Source organism: Phyllostomus hastatus, unplaced genomic scaffold (assembly GCF_019186645.2).
Source record: "Phyllostomus hastatus isolate PE091 unplaced genomic scaffold, TTU_PhHast_1.1 phas_scaffold_129, whole genome shotgun sequence".
Taxonomy (NCBI): Eukaryota; Metazoa; Chordata; class Mammalia; order Chiroptera; family Phyllostomidae; genus Phyllostomus; species Phyllostomus hastatus.
This window is the reverse complement of record NW_025334009.1, coordinates 33,100,820-33,118,355: the sequence shown is the minus strand read 5'-3', so window position 1 is coordinate 33,118,355 and position 17,536 is coordinate 33,100,820. Positions and strand designations below refer to the sequence as shown.

Genomic DNA, 17,536 nt, shown 5'->3' with positions numbered 1-17,536 from the left:
ATTTATTTTTGAAACTGAAGAAACCATTGTCCAGAGGTTAAAACTATTCTTCCAAAATCACACAGCAAATTGTTAGGAAAACCTAGTTCAATTCAAATCTAGTAATATATTTGACATGTGATGGGGGAAGGGGGTGTGAATACCAAATCCAATAGGTAGAGTGGTTCTTGCCATCAGGTAGCTTACACCACCTACCTTAAATGGGGAAAATAAACCCAGAAAAAATAGAGAGATGGGAAGGAAGGGAGAAAGAGAAACATTGATGTGTGAGAGATACATCAACTGGTTGCCTCTCACATGCCCTCAACTAGGGACCTGGCCTACAACCCAGGCATGTGCCCTAACTGGGATTTGAACCTGCAACCCTTTGGTTCACAGGCTGGCTCAACCCATTGAGCCACACTAGCCAGGGCATTTTTCTGGCTGCTTCTAAGATTTTGGTTTTGTTTTTTTTTACCTTTATTTATCAGCAGTTACAGTATGTTACTAGTTATTATGATTTTGTTGGTATTTATCCTACTTGGATTCATGTATCCCTATTTTTGTGGATTTTTGGTTGTAGTTGTTTCTTGTCCAATTTGAAAAACTCTTTGCCAACACTGCTTCAAATTTTTTATGCCCTTTTTTCTCCTTCTGAGATTATACTTACACCTACACTAGAGTTCTTTTTTTTTTTTAAGATTTATTTATTTATTTTTAGAGAGGGAAGGGAGGGAGAAAGAGAGAGAAACATCAATGTGCGGTTGCTGGGGGTTATGGCTGGCAACCCAGGCATGTACCCTGGCTGGGAATCGAACCTGGGACACTTTGGTTCCCAGCCCGCGCTCAATCCACTGAGCTACACCAGCCAGGGCTTATAGACTAGAGTTCTTAGTCCTTACCACATGTCATTCCAGGCTTTATTAATTTTTTTTCAAGTCTTTTTCTTTCTGTGTTTCAAATTGGATAATTTGTTTTGAAAGCCAATGTCTAGTAATTGCTACAAAATTTGAATGTTAACATTTTACCAAAAGCACAGACACCTAATGACTGTGGGTTCTTTGGAGGAAGGTTTGGAGACACATTAATGAAGAAAATAGAAATCACAAGATATTACAACAGAGAATTTAGTATTTGACATTGATGTGGGGCAGGACAGCAAGAAGCTAGGACAGTTATTTGGGAAGCAGAATGAAGAAACTGAGACTGAGACAGACAGTTGAACAAACCGGGCAAGCAATTTACAGCCAGATAATAAATTGCAAGGTCTTATCTTACACATTCCAGACCATGCCAGAGTGGACCTACCTCAGTCCTGGTCCCTTTCAGGTAATATTCTTTGAAGGTGAAACTGACCAGAGAACGATCTATATGCTCACTTTGATGTATCAGCACATTAAAGGACACACCTGGAAAGCTGATGAATATTCTATTGAGATCTCCCCTGAGACCACCCCTAAAATTCCTGCCTTTAGATAAAAAAACCTTTAAAACAAGGACCCAGTGCATTTTCAGTCCAGAGCACAACCTCACCTTCTTTCTTTGGGTGTGTACCTGTGCTTTCTTTCTCCTAAGTTCTAAGGGTCCCCATGACATTTGCAATCAAGAGAGCAGTGGGCAGCAGCAGTTTGTCCTAGGCTCTCCCCTGAACCTGTCTTGAAGGGCCCTTCCTTTGCTTCTGTAACTTGTTTCCCAAGTCCACACAGCATTGCTGGCTCACTTCTTCTGCCTCTGTGACTTTCTTTCTAAAAGGCCAAGCCAGCTCTCTGAGCAGCCCACTCAAATCTTCTCTTTGAGTGTACTTTCGCTTTGCATGCTAAATAAACTTCCTCTTGTGCCCGAGTTCTTGGCTGTGAATTCTTTCTTTGCTGAACTCACGAACTGAGAACCAACATCCCCAGCAAGAGATGGACTGAAAAAGCAAAACGGGAACACTGAAGTAGCCCAGAGGTGATAACTGTAGAGAGCAGCTATCTCCACTAAAGCAAGTGAAAAAATAGGAATTGAGGTTGGACTATCAGGTCTCAGAAGCTCAGAAGAATAACCCAGATGAACTGTAGCTCCAGTCCCTGAGTGGATGCTGTCCATCTAGTCTTGCTACCTTTTAGAGAGATATGATGAGGCTGGTTGGGGGTGAAGGTGTGCCAAAAGAAGCTCAAGGATAAAATCAGTTGTTTCTGTTAGAGCTAGGGACCATTGCTTATTGCTGAGGTAACAATGACAGACACTGCAAACAATTGGAAAGGAGGAAGTCCCTTTGCCCCTTCACTTCCAGTCACCCTGTAATGGCCTTTATTGGTGGAACTTAGTGAGACATCAGCTAGCATAGGAAAAATGGTTTGCAGAGTCTGAGCCATAGCATCAGAAAGGAAAGTATAGAAAGGTGAATTTGGAGCTAGGATAGCTCAGTTGCAATAGTTTAATAACCATTACCATATCAACATTGCTTTGTACTAAATTAGTAAAAGTTTCCCAAATTAGACCTAAGTTAATGCCACCTTCTGCTTTTACAGACTTTTAGGCCTTTTTAAAAAGAATCTGAGGACACCATGTTGTATCATTTTTCTACTATGCTGTCATTACTGTTAGTATTTTTGGTGGGGCTGAAGAGTACCTTTACTGAAGCTCATACATGTACTGACTACAAAATCTAAACAAGGGCAATTTTGAAGAGATCCTATAACAGGATAAGCAGAACCTGCCCCAGTACTAGACCTCCCACCATCAGGCAAAAAATGGCGTAGACTAAGTACAGCTGGTAAGAATCCAGTCTTTTGCCTACTTCCATATCCTATGCATTGCCTAATGTGGCCATAGCAAGAGTAAAACCAATTTACTGTTCTAAGGTAGGATAAGCACCCTTGTCATTGAAAAACCAGCTCCTTTCTTTTGTTTCCTCTTCTTGCCTTAACTCAAGCTCCCTTACTAAGCCCAATCACCTCTGATTTTCTAATGCAAGTAGATGGTAAAGCAGGGCCCAGTGTTCAGCATTTTACCCTACAGTGTACTTTTCACAAATGAAGATTTTCTGAATACTAAAGGATTTTTGTTGAACATTTATAAAACATTGGGCATGAACATATTTCTAATCTTGGAATTTTAGTATCACAGAATTTTCATCTGAAAGGGGTTGTCTCTTCAAATCTATGTCTTTAGTGTTGAAAGTTAACATTCTCCTTCTACCACAATTACTTTTTGTTAATAACAGTAAAGACATTAGGTTCATGACATTTTACATATTTAATATTTGTTTTTGAGTATATTAGACTAGAATATATTTTTTCTACATCTGCATATATTAATTAAATATTATATAGCACTCTGCCAATTATATAACACAAAAGGTATAGGTGAATATTAAAGTGGCAGTGTACCTATTAATAACTGATGGTTAAGACAATAGTTAGGTATTCATTTAATGGGAGAGTCTATAATTTCCTGATAATCCTGCCTTCTCAAATTTCTCCAGTAAAGTTTGTAGCCAGCAAGGACAAAAACACTAATCATAATGATTACACCTCCAAAGACATCATAGACACTAGGAAATATGTGTAACACCAGAAGCTGCAAGACCATTGCTACCACAATCTCCAGATGTTGTACTGTGCTGACCAAAGCTGGATGGAATTTGTCCAAGGCATAATAAACTCCTAAGAATGCTGCAGTAGAACAGACACATATAGCAATGAGATAACTCCAGGTTTCTACATCTGATGGGATAATGGGTTCTTGAAGAACAAACATAGTACATACTCCCCAAACCGTCCCAGTCCAACCAAAAGTAAACAGTGCAGTCCACATGCTGATCTTCTCCTTAATGGATCTGTATACTATCATGGAAAGAGCAGTGGTCAGCCCAGCCATCACAGTCATAGTGTATCCAAAAGCTTCTTTCCAAGCATTTAACAAGGAATTTTCTTCATTAACTATGTTGGGGATCATGACAAGACAAACACCTAAGATGCTGCAAATAACTGTAGCCAGGTCAATATAAGCCATTTTCTCATCTACAAGTAAAAAAGCCAAAATGGCACTGAAGACTGTGGTTGTGGCTCTCCACATAGTGGTCCCATTGCTAGGAGGAACTATAGAAAATGATGTATAAGCACAGGTGATAGAGATGACATTGCATACACCATAAAAGAAGAGTCGTGATCTATATCCACTGGGCCCAAAGGGGGCCTCCTGGTAGTAACACACAACTAACACAGATAAGACCTGTAAAACAGAACGGATAAAAATCAATTCTAGAGATGGAATTTTAGAACGATCAGAAACAAGCCTAGTGATGAGAGCTACACATCCATGAGCCAAAGCAGATCCAAACAGCACTATCCACATTTTCCTGGATTGGAAAATGTTTTTCTCTGCAAAACTCTGGAATTGTCCAATCTCATTGGTCATTGGGTCTTCTGTTGGTGGAGGTCGGGTATCCATGGTTCCAAAAAAAGTCCTTCCTTTTTTTTTCATTTCATTCAGCAGACCTTTCTTTGGATTTTCTTCCATAAAATTTCCATAATCTTCATTAATTTCTTCATATCCATCATCCCCAGGTTGGGGATAATGAGAAGTGTATTTCACCATCACCGTATTGGGATGTATTTTCACCCGTTTTTTAACTGGGTATTTTTTGGAGGGAGAAGTATCCATTTCTTCAGATAATTCTATTTAAGAAGGAAAAAAAAGACAAATGAACATATTCACTCAGTTGAAATTTAGTGTAATTTCTGTTATAATCAATATGTACCAGTTCAATAAAAGAAATAGATGTTGTAATAGGAGTTTTAAAAAAATTACAGGAAGAGATGATCTGGCAATATGCCTTTCCAGATGTATGAGGCCCAATGAAATAATCTACCCTTTTTTGTTCTCATCTTAAGTCTGCCCCTATTTATCATTCTGCTTATTCTTTGACTCATTCAGCTCTATTTCATATCTTTACATCACAAACAACTGATAATTTTTCATCATTTAATTCCTACCTATCTCTCCACCTATCCAATAAGATAAACATAACCTAGATCACACCAGCCCTGCTGGTGTGGCTTGGTTGGAGTTGGTTGGAGCATCATCCCATAGACTGAAAGGTCACAGGTTTGATTTCTGGTCAGGACACATACTGGGGTTGTGGGTCCAATCACCTATCAGGGTGTACACAAGAAGGCAACCATTTGATGTTTCTCCCTCATATTGGTGTTTCTCTCTCTCTCTCTCTCTCTCTCTCTCTCTCTCTCTCTCTCGCCCCACCCCCTATAAAAAGTTAAGCTTCTTATAAGGATTATATGAGAAAATGCATATAAAAAATTTGTCACAATGTTGACATACAGTAAACTCTCGATAAATGTTAACAATAAATTCAGCTTCTTTTCACCTGTAATTAAATCTTTTGAAATAATGTTATTCTTTCTGTGTTTGTTCACTCAGCTCTGTCTTCTTATCTATCCATCCAAGAATAATTTCCTTCCAAAATGATGCCTCTCCTCCCCTCTAAAAAAAAAAAGAAAAAGAAAGAAAGAAACCTTTCTATTTTGTTGTCCTCATGACACACTTCCTAGTCCTTGCCAAAAAACCATCAGTTCCAGGGTCTTAAGCCATGGTCCAGATATCAAAATATATTTTGTTCTTTGATACCATCTGGGTAGCCAACTGTTCCATTCCTATTTACTCCTTTGTCTTCTAAAGGACACCACCTTCAGTTGGAAGAAGTTATTTTAAAAAACACCACCTGTGCCTCTTTCAGTTTCTCAGCCTGGACCTTCCACTTGCAGTTCTTTGTGCCTATTTCTATCAAGCTAATCTGATGTTCTTTTTTCCAACTTTTATTAGGGCATTTCCACTTCAAATCATAACTTCAGCTTCAATAATCACAAATAAATTGAATTAATAGTAATGTTTTCCCAAATATACTTTCCCAACTGCCTCATTCATGTTTGCAATACCACTATCTTTCCAATTGCCCAAGCTAGAAACCAAGGAATATTCTGAATTATCCTTTCTGCCACCACAGTTCCATTTGGTCCTTGGTCTTATTGTTTTTGTCTTTGTAGTATTTCCCTTTCTCCAATTCCATTTTACCTTTGTCATTCTGGATCAGGTAATTATCAGTTCCTATCTAGAATATTGCAATAGCATCCTAACTAGCCCCTTTGAATCTCAGTCCTTCCCTAAAATCCATCTATATTATACTACTGTTACATTAATCTGCCTTCAAAATACTCAAAACAAAAACTTCCCTCAAGCTTGCTTCATTCAAGCTACAGTGGTTTCCTAGTAACTACTTCATCAAATCTCAGTTTCTCTGCCTGGCTCTCAAGACTCTGCCTAGTATAACCCCTGTCAATACTTGGCTGCTTAACACACATACTTTGATCAGTCCAACATTCACCCGGTCCTCACTCCCCACATGTACATATCGTTTCTCTAAACCTTTATGTTTAGTAGTTTCCCCTCTGCTCCAACTGTCTAAAAAACTTTTATCTTTTAAGAAGGCCCAGTACAAATTCCACCTTTTTAGAAATAAGCCTTCTTTGCGGCACTCCAGCCACATATTTTCTTTCTTTGTTTAACATCTGCAGTAGTTCTTATAATTTTTGTAATCTAATTATTTTTTATTCAGTTGTCTCAGTGGAGTTTTGTCTCCAATAATTGTACCCAAACTTGCTATGTTAAGTCTCCTTTCCTTGCTAGTCAGCAACTGTCTTAATGATATCTCAGATCACGTAATTTCCTACTTGCTGTCCATTGTTAAAATTATGACATATCAATTCAAATCCTTCCCTTTCCTCACTGCATGCCAGATTTATAGTTTCAAGGCCAAGAATAGGGAGAGGATGTGGTCTGTTGTTTTACTCCTCCCATCCCCTCACATTGGAGTCTCTTGGGAGGGCAATATGGTCTGTCTCTGGGACACTTTCTCCATATCCCTTTTCTAGGCTCTAGCTTCCTGATATACTGGCACAGAGGGGAAGGAAAAGGAAAGGGACACATATCTCATATATTGGCTGCTGTTGTGTGATAGGTTTTTGATGTATAAGCTTGACTAGGCTAAACTACATCCCCCAGCTATTTAATCAAACACTAATCTAGCTACTGCTGTCAAGTTATTTTGCAGATATGATAAAAATCCCTAATCAGATGACTTTAAATTAATCAAAAGAAGACTATCCTGAGTGAGCCTGACCTAACTGGTGAACCCCTTTAAAAGGGGGCTTAGGCTTTCCATGAGCTTGGAGATTGCAAACAGTTCAAGCCCTTGAACTTCCAGCCTGCTCATGATCTTCCTTTCCTTACTGTCTGTGGACAACAAATTTCAGCCTGTCCTCAGGAGGTTCCAATATGCTCCTGATCTTCTCTTTCTAGCTGCCTGCCCTACAGATGTCAGACTTGTTTATCCAGCCCTCTCAATTTCATAAGTCAATTCCTTGTAATTAATCTACTGGTTCTGAATCTCAGGTTGAACCCTGACTCTGATACATGTTGGAATTCTCTCTTTAAGTGTTGTCTTTGTTTCTCTGTTAATTCTGATAAGCTGCTGATACCTTCCAGGTTGCAGACATCCAAATGCAAGCTATCAGGTAAATTCTGCAGGGCTCCAGTGCTCAAATCCCTGATGTGGGACAGCCTCCTTTCCTAGGGCTTATGGCCCACAGATTTTTGCTGCTTGGTCCTCTTACCTGGTAATCAGCTCTCTTGGGCAGGCACCAACAAGTATTCATTTGGCCCTAGGAAACACATATCCTCACCACTCTGGTGAGTATACAGGCTACTTACCATTGCCTCCTTGTCTCCAATTTTCTTTTTCTGCTCAAGCAAGCAAAGGGCAAATGAAAATGTGCTAAGCAGAATTCCAATTGGGGAATGAGAAAGCACATGCAATTGTTGCAAATAATGACCTGGTAACCTTTAGCCTGACTGTATTTGAGTATTAAGAAGACAAAAAATAATGACTACGAAAGAAATACACAACTTTAACACAGACAATGAAGACATTAAAATTATTAGATATTTTACTTAGTTTGGTTCAGTCATCAATTCAAATGGAGACTGCAGTCAAGAAATCAAGAAAAGGCTGAGACTCAGAAAGGCAGCAAAGGAAGAATTAGGGAAGAGAATCATGAATAAAGATGGGTAACTAGAGACCAAGACTAAGATCACCCACAACCTCATATTGCCAATTACCATGTACTGAAAGTTGGACAGTAAAGACAAATAGGAAAAAAATGGATTTGTTTCAACTATGGTGTTAAAACAGAGCTCCATGGACACTGGACTGCCAGAAAGATGAACAAATGGGTCCTATGGCAAATTAAGTCTGAAATATTATGGGAAGTAAAAATGACAAAACTAAAGCTATCCTACTCCAGGCATATCAAGAGATGGCCAGGTTCTCTGAAAAAGATAATAATTCTGGGGCAAAGAGAAGGCAAAAGGAAAAGAGGAATAACAAATAAAAGATGGACTGACTTCATAAATGAAGCCATAAGCATGAGTCTACAGGAGCTGAGCAGGGCTGTTGAGGAAAGGATATTGTGGATATCACTCATTCATAGGGTCACCAGGAGTCAGAGGTGACTCAGTGGCATGTAACAACGAAATCTTCACCCTCAGTTAGGTTTAAGGGGGAACATTCCTCTCACTATCCATAAGGAAAAAGCACAACATTCGTTCTTCTTATACCAAAGACCTATAAGAAATAATATGATCCCTGGGACAGACTGTATTTTCCAAAGAGAGCCCCTAATCTAATATCTCCTATACTACATATTTGGGGTTTTTTAATGTGAATTTGACATTATTAAATAGAGTGATAGGGTCTATATCTCCTCCTATTAAAAGTAGGCAGATTTCTGTGACTGTTTCAACCAAGAGTATGGTAGGTGACATATTGTTACTTCTCTGACCTCATAAAAGGTGATAGAGCTATTCCTTCATAGCTGTAACACTTGTGCTTGCAGCTTTGAGCCACCAGGTAAACGGTTTGACTTCTCTGAGGTCACCATGCTGTGAAGCTCAAACTAGCTCATGTAGAGAAACCACCAGAGAGATCCTGAGACTGCATGAAGAAAGAGAAATGCCTTGCCATCCCCAAGCAGCTCTAGGCCCTACTGTTCCAACTCCAGCCACCCATCTCAAGTATGTAAGAGACCCTGGGTCAGAATCATCCAGCCAAGACCTTTCAAAATTCCTGATCTACAAAAATCATGACATAATAAAATGATTGTCATTCTTTTAAGCCACTAAGCTTTGGGATGATTGTTACCTATGACAGATAACTAGAATACCCCATTACCCTTCACAGAATTTTAAGGAATGGAAGGTGGAGTGATCTCATTGTTAAAGTACAAGGACTCTTGTATCTAGCCCTAATTGATTGGCTTTTGAAAGTGGGACATTTTGTCCTCCATTGTGGGATTCTGGATGCTAATTCTGACGTATTAGGAAAGTTTTATTCAACATCCTGTTAAGCATACATTAGTATATTTAATCCTAGTCCAACTACATACCTTTCACTGTTATTTTCACTGAGCAATTTTTGTTTATTTCTGTCAATGAATTAGTCTATAATAGGTATATTCCAGCATTTTTCAACACCATTAATATTATATTTTGTCCCACTGATGGAAAAGCCATCTTATAATAAAAGACTGTTTGGCAGTCTTTCTAGTTTTCATTTAATTTCAGTCTTCATGAACCAATTCTTGAAAAGAACTTGGAATCCTGACTAGTTCTTTTATCTTTGCACATGTAAGTTTTCAACATGTGAGAATTTCAATAAATACTGAGCAACCTTATGCCTAGCACCATGCTAGACTACATAAATATGAAGGTAAATAAAATAGGCATGATCCCTATAGTCATAGAACTTACATATTAGTGGAAGAGACAACAAGTAAATTCAAATTTAATATTTGTTAATTTAATAATGCAAGCAACTACATGGGTACAGTGGACTGTTGGAGCACAAACAAAGGGCATCTCATCCAAATATGGAGGATCTTAGTAGGTTTCCAGGTGGAAAGGAAGCCCAAATTGGGCATGTAAGCATATGTAACAATCAAGTAAAGAAGAGAGAAAAAAATCTTTTTTAGAGAAAAGAAATTTAAAAGTCAGAAATGTTGGGTTTAAGTTCTGGCTCTGCCAACAACTGAAGTAATAGTTATGTCTATTTTAAGAGAAAGTTTTAGATGATAATTGTTGGAATCTTTTGACTCAACTCTTAAAAATAAGTTTGTCTTTTTATAGATTTCACACTTCTAGTTTTGATATCTCTCCTATGCAAGATCACTGTGCAGTTCAGTGATCACAACTTTGTAACATCTGCTCAAAGTTGTTTTAACTAATATGCCAACTCAACGTCTCCTTCCTCACATAGACTAGGGGTCTGAATTGATCTCATTCTCTAGTTCCTCTGACAAAGATTTATATGGGGAGATGTCCTTTAATGCAGAGGTGTCCATTTCAGTTGTGCTGAGAACTCAGCTAAGTAGAAGGAATGTAAACAAAGGACCAGTGGACCAGCGGACCAGCCTGCCAGGCTACAAATGTATCAGCCTGAAATGCCAGACACAAATGGATTTAAAGGTTGCATAGTTTGGTGTCTCCTTCAACAGTGGACACAATTCAGTGTGGCAAGACTGAAACAAATATTTTTGTCCAAAGGAGGCACTCTCTCCTAAGCTACATCCCACAACATAAAGTCCAAGATCACTTCACTCCTGAAGTTGAGAAAATTAACACTGACATACCTACTGTCTTGGTAGAAATCCTTAAGACAATTCTTTTATGGTACCTAAGGCAAATGCCACTTGGTAACAAGAGTTTCCTTAATTACTAGACTTATCCCTAGATTGGTAAAATGTCCTAAATATACAGCTGGCTAGTGCAACTTGGTTATAATACAGTGGTTTAAATGCAGGCACTAATGTGATATTTGACACTAAAGAGCTGATATGTTACTATCTTATATCTGAACCGCCTACCCCCAGGGTATCCTTAGTAACCCCAATGAGCTTAAACATCCTTGCCCTAAATGAAAATGTAAAGACAACACCTAACTGGTCACCTAAAATGGAGGACCCAACAACCATCTTTTCAGGATATCATGAGACATCAAGACATACATAGGATCTGTGCTGTTGAATGTATCTCTTAAGACCTGCTGAGAAAAGCCATTCTTTCCTCTGATCTTATGAAAAAGGGCCCATGTTCTGAGGCCCCAAAGACCACCAGCATGATTCTACCCTCCTTATGCTAAACCCTGCCTGGAATAATGATAAGACATAATTCTTAATATCCCTCATTGAATAGGAATTATTCTTTCTCTTCCCCACAGTAACTCATGAAGATCAGGAGGACTCAAGGCAGCATTTAAGTTTGGTTATGCTTTATTAAAACTCTTTGAGTTTAGGTTCTGCAAAGCCTTCGTCCCACCACCATGACTTCCAACATTACCTGCCCTGCTGCCGCCACCTCTGGACCAGCTGTATGAATAATCCACTATCTTCAATGAGTAAACATATCCCTTTCTGTGGTGTTCTTGGTCACACATTTGTGGAGTTTCTGAAGAGCAGTGGAGATTACTGCCAGGCACAGCATGACCTCCATGCAGGCAAGTGAACTGTGGGAATTCATAATTACTCCACCAAGAAGCCCACGTAAGAGTGGTTAACCTGGACACAGAAGTGTTAAATTGAAATCAACACTTTTACAAGTGTTCTGACCTATATGGGGTAAACCTCAGTGCACTCCTTTCTATTGTCTCAGCATTACTGGATTGATGAATTGCTCCTCCTTGCTAGGAGGTACATTTCATTTCCCATTACTCCCAACTCCGTACTCAAAGCACCAAGAATTTCAAGTGGAGTACATTGAAGTAGACTGTTTCTTTGCATCACTTCTGTATTCAATTTTTAAATTCTTTCATGACCCCATCGAGTATTTTTTTTAACTAAATTAACACAGCTCCAGTGAATCCCCCAGCTCCTGTGGAAGTCACATATAAGAACATGAGATTTCTTATTATACACAATCCAACCAATGTGACTTTAAACACATTTATAGAGGAACTTAAGAAGTATGGAGTTACCACAATAGTAAGAGTATGTGAAGCAACTTATGATACTACTTGTGGGGAAAGAATGCATCCATGTTCTTGACTGGCCTTTTGATGATGATGCACCATGATCCAACCAGATTCTTGATGACTGGTTAAATCTTATAAAAACTAAGTTTCATGAAGAACCTGGTTGTATTGCAGTTCATTGTGTTGCAGGACTTGGGAGAGCTGCAGTACTTGTTGCCCTAGCATTAATTGAAGGTGGAATGACATATGAAGGCAGTACAGTTCATAAGTCAAAAGTGTCAAAGAGCTTTTAACAGCAAGCAACTTTTGTATTTGGAGAAATATCATTCTAAAATGCAGCTGCACTTCAAAGACTCCAATGGTCATAGAAACAACTGCTGCATTCAGTAAAATGGGTGCCTGATGCTATTGCCTTGGAAGTGGAACTTGAGATAGGACCTAATTTGTCATACACATTAGCCAACATGTTGGCTTGGTGAATAAATCTAATGAAGCTTCCAAAAGAGTATTAAAAAGCAGTGTTACCAAGCTACAAGCTTGAATAAATTGCAACCTCTATGTTTGGGTTTCAATTAACCTGTTTTGACACTTAGCAAAAGATTCTTACTGTTCAACTTTAAAATATGCTTATCATTTGTACCAATTGACTTTTTCTGAAATCATGTAATATTGAGCTATATCTTTAAATCTATTCCCATGCTAGAATCTTATCAATATATGAGATTTAGAAAGATTAGGTATCAAAATGTCCAGCATAATACTTGTATATTTTTAGTATCATACAGAACTAAAATCCCAGGAACTGTGAACACTCAGGACCTTATGTGGTTTATCCCTTCATTTATTTCAAACATCAAAAGTAGGGTCTATGTGGTTATTTGCCTGCTCACTTTATGTTTACATCTCCCACATTCATACAAGCATACATCAGGCTTGCTCAACTTTTTGATTTTTATACAAAGTCTTAGTGATTATTTAATGTTTTTCTATAAATCTCATTTTGTGCTGTTATGGGAAGCCTCCATTTTGAAAATCTACATTGTACAGAAGCACATGTCTTTAATGTCTCCAGACAAAATTTTATGTCTCCATAAAATTAACTTTCTCCAGACAGTTAATTTTCATGTTTATACTTGGGGTGCAACTTATAGGGAGAGCCTGAGAAAAGAATGGGAGGGGGTTATTAAATATTTTTAGTAAAATGTTGCCTTTGTCTTGTATGGAACATGTAGATAATGCTCTTTAGTAAATATTTTTTTAAAGGTAAAGGTAGAGATGCTTTGTTGTAGCTAAAACAATTCTTAATCATAAAAATTCTGAAATTCTTGTGCTTGTTTTCATACATTCTGAAGTTGTTTACCAACTTATTTTTTGTTTGATGTGTGATTTTTTTCCTTCCCACCCTCTCTTGCAAAAAAACGTGGGTTTTTGCCAATGAATTGAGCAGATTTCTAATATTTTATGTGCTTTTTGAGCTGTGTAACTTAATATTTGGATACTTGATAATTTGTTTTATTATGTAATTGATAAAATGGTATTAATGTTAGTTCAACCATATATTTATACTGTCTGGGAATGTGTGGTTATAGTTCTGTGGGAGAAATAATTTGTCAGTGTTCACCAGCTTGTAAAAAATCTAGTGTGAGAGCTTAAATATCTAAATACATAATGAAATGCAAAAAACAAAACAAAACTTCAAGTCTGTATCTCTGTGTAAAAGCCCACTGCTTTAGAGAAAAATAATCTGCTTCTAAGCTCTCTTTCAGAAAAGAAACTATTTTCATTTTCCCGAAATCATAAATTCTCTAACAGTAAACAGTGGGGATGATGACATCTATGTAGAATGTAAGAGAAAAGCCTCAATCACATGACCACCCCTCCCACTGAGAATCCTAGCCCAAAACCTGGCTTACTGCCATCCAAACTAAATTGTACACATTTTCACTCCTCTGGGCCTTTCCCCTGTGCCATTTGGCATTTTTTCTCTGCCTCTTTTGTCATGTTATTCTTTTTGTGTATGGCATAGTTACGTTTTTTAAAAACAGTGTTTCCTGTGTGTGTTTAGGGGGAGAGGGGAACAACCTAAATGCTTAAACAGATGAATGGATAAAGAAAATGTGGTATATCCATGCAATCAAATATTATCCAGCCATAAAAAGGAAAGAAATTCCAATACATACTACAATATGGATAAAACTATGATGAACTCCTTCAACTTGACCTTATCAAAGAAGCGCTTTATCTGCCCTTCCATTCTAAATGAAAGCTTTGCTGGATAGAACAATCTTGGTTGTAGATCCTTGTCTTTCATGACTTGGAATACTTTTTTCCAGCCTCTTCTTGCCTGTTAGATCTCTTTTAAGAAATCAGCTGACAGTCTGATGGGAACTCCTTTGTAGGTGATTGTCCCCTAATCTCTTGGTGCTTCTAGAATTCTCTCCTTTTTAATCTTGGGTAATGTAATTATGATGTGCCTTGGTGTGTTCCTCCTTGGGTCCAACTTCTTTGGGACTCTCTGAGCTTCCTGGACTTTCTGGAAGTCTATTTCCTTTGTCAGATTGGAGAAGTTCTCCTTTATTATTTGTTCAAATAACTTTTCCACTTGCTGCTCTTCCTCTTCCCCTTCTGGTACCCCTATAATTCAGATGTTGGAACATTTAAAGATGTCCTGGAGGTTCCTAAGCCTCTCCTCATTTTTAAAAATTCTTATTTCTCCCTTCTTTTCTGTTTGGTTGTTTCTTTATTTTTTTCTGGTCCATTTTATTGATTTGAGTCCCAGTTTCCTTCCCATCACTATTGGTTCCCTGTTCATTTTCCTTCATTTCACTTATCATAGCCTTCATTTTTTCATCTAATTTGCAACCAAATTCAACCAATTCTGTGAGCATCCTGATCACCAGTGCTTTGAACTGTGCATCTGATAGGTTGGCTATCTCTTGGTCACTTAAAAGTATTTGCTTTGGGGCTTTGGTCTGCTCTTCCATTTGGACCATGTTTTTTGTCTTGTCACACCTGTTATGTATGAGGGGCAGAACCTTAGGTCTTTACCAGGGTGGGGAAACCCATTTGCTGGGCTGTGACTCTGTATGTGGGGACAGGGTTCAAGAGGGAACAATGGCACTTGCTCTGCTCTCTCTCAGATTTCAGTCCCTTCTGTTACTTCCCCAAGCAAACTGAGCCCTTCTGGTGCTGATTCCTGGGTGGGTGGGCTTGTGCATGTTCTGGGACCCTGTGGGTCTCTCCAACGACCTCTCCTGAGAGGCTGGGAGTATCTCCCTGCACCTCAACCCCCACAGGTGTTTTCAATCAGTGTTTTGAGACCTGTTTCCCCGAGTTGGGGCCCTGGGCTGTATGGTCTGTCTTACTCCCCAACTTCGCCTGGTTTGTCTGTGTGGGAATGTAGGACTGCTTGGTCAGCCAGCCACCCTGTGAGCCTCATTTGGTCAGCCCGCTGCCACCTCACACCTGGGGTCTGTCAGCCACTCCCTTGTGTGCAGGAGTCTGCAAGCCTTTGCTGTGACCCCTCTCTGCCCAGCACCTGACTCTGCCTGCTGCCTAACTCCACCCCTCCTACTGGACTGGAAGTCCAACTCCTTGGTTGTTGGACTTACATACAGTTCAATTTTCTGTCAGTTCTGGTTGTCTTTTTTGTTTCTAAATTTTTGTTGTCCTTAATTTGGTTGTGTGAGGAGGCACAGTGTGTCTACCTATGCCTCCATCTTGGCCAGAAGTGGCACTGGTATTTTTTAAAACCTCCCCCATAATCCTAATATATAATTTTCTTGTTCGAGAACCACTTGTCTAAATTATCTAAGGTCTCTTCTGGCTTTAAGACTTAATGAATCTATGGGCTACTGCATGACTAAGGCAGATGGGAGTGGCACAGGGCTGGAAATCTTTTTTTTTTTAAGTGGATGCTGAAGCCAGACTGCCTGGATTTGAATCCTATCTACACATAATATTGTGATTTAGAAGAAATATATATAAGGTCATTCAGATGACCAAAAATATATTTCTCATATATGTTTGACTTTAGTCCACCGTTCGTGCCTCAGAGCTCCCAAAACCCTTGGAATTCCCTAAGTGATGAGAGTTGTATTAGTAAGCTGACTTTTGGAAAGCACCTAGGGGTGGGGGCTGGTTGCAAGGAAAGCCAAGCAAGTGATTAGAGGATTGGAAATTTTAGTCCCACCCATGACCTCTGGAGAGAGGACAGTGCCTGGAGGTTGAATCAATCACCAATTGCCAATAATATAATCAATCATAACTGTAATGTAATGAAGCCTCCATGAAAATCCAAAAGGACTTGAATAGGCACTTCTCCAAAGAGGACATATAAATGGCCAATATACGTATGAGAAGATTAAAGCCATAATGAGGTATCACCTCATGCCAGTCAAAATGGCTATCATCAATAAATCAAAAAACAAGTATTGGCAAGATTGTGGAGAAAAGGGAACCCTTGTGCACTGTTAATGGGAATGCAGATTGGTACAGCCACTGTGGAAAACACTATGGAGTTTCCACAAAAAATTAAAAATGGAACTGCCTTATGACCCAGAGGTTCCACTTCTGGGTATATATTCAGAGAAACCCAAAACACTAATTTGAAAGAATATATGCACCCCTATTTTCATTACAGCATTATTTACAATAGCCAAGTTATGGAAATAACCCAAGTGCCCATCAATAGACAAGTGGATAAAAAGCTGTGCTATAAACACACACACGTATACACAATAGAATATTATTTGGTCATGAAAAAGAATGAAAACCATTTGTAACAGCATGGATGGACCTAGAGGATATTATGCTAAGTGAAATACATCAGTCAGAGAAAGATAAATACCATATGATTTCATTTATATGCAGAATCTAAAGAACAACATAAATGAACAAGCAACACAGAAACAGATTCATAGACACAGACAACAGACTGACGGTTGCTAGAGGGGAAGGGGTTTTGGGGATTGGATGAAAAATGTGAAGGGATTGAGAAATATAGATTGGTAGTTACAAAATAGTCATGGAGATGTAAAGTACAGCATAGGAAATATAGTCAATAATGTTGTAATAAGTAGGTATAATCCCGGTTGGGTACTGGCAATATCAGAGGGAAGACTTTGTAAAGTATATGATTGTCTAACCACTATGCTGTATACCTGAAACTAATACAAAATAATATTAAATGTAAACTTTAATTGAAAAATATTTAAAATATATATTTTAAAAGAGTACTTGCCCTGGCCGGTGTTTCTCAGTGGATTGAGTGTCAGCCTGTGAACCAAAGGGTCACTGGTTGATTCCCAGTCAGGGCACATGCCTGGGTTGCGGGCCAGGTCCCCAGTGGGGGGCGAGTTAGAGGCAACCACACATTGTTGTTTCTCTCCCTCTCTTTTTCCCTCCTTTCCCCTCTCTCTAAAAATAAGTAAATAAAATCTTTAAAAAAAAAGACTACTGATATTTCTGTAGGAT

At 38.7% G+C, this 17,536-nt stretch overlaps 1 protein-coding gene and 1 pseudogene across 5 annotated transcripts in view; one reads left to right on the top strand and one right to left on the bottom strand.

The window, feature by feature from the left end:
• Positions 1-772: 772 nt before the first annotated feature.
• The window catches only part of SLC35G2 (solute carrier family 35 member G2), a 37,059-nt gene continuing 20,295 nt past the window's right edge, over positions 773-17,536 (bottom strand). For 2 of the 5 annotated variants that reach the window (XM_045857494.1, XM_045857493.1), the window contains exons 2-3: positions 5,351-5,466; positions 773-4,643 (exon numbers count right to left, since the gene is read on the bottom strand). In XM_045857494.1, the coding sequence (XP_045713450.1) occupies positions 3,391-4,629 (1,239 nt within the window). In that variant the 5' untranslated portion in view covers positions 4,630-4,643; positions 5,351-5,466 and the 3' untranslated portion in view covers positions 773-3,390. Of the gene's footprint in view, positions 4,644-5,350; positions 5,467-7,652; positions 7,701-17,536 lie in introns of all 5 variants that reach the window. The other 3 variants (XM_045857489.1, XM_045857490.1, XM_045857491.1) reach the window with 2 other exon arrangements.
• On the top strand, positions 11,952-12,451 carry LOC123830859 (annotated as a pseudogene).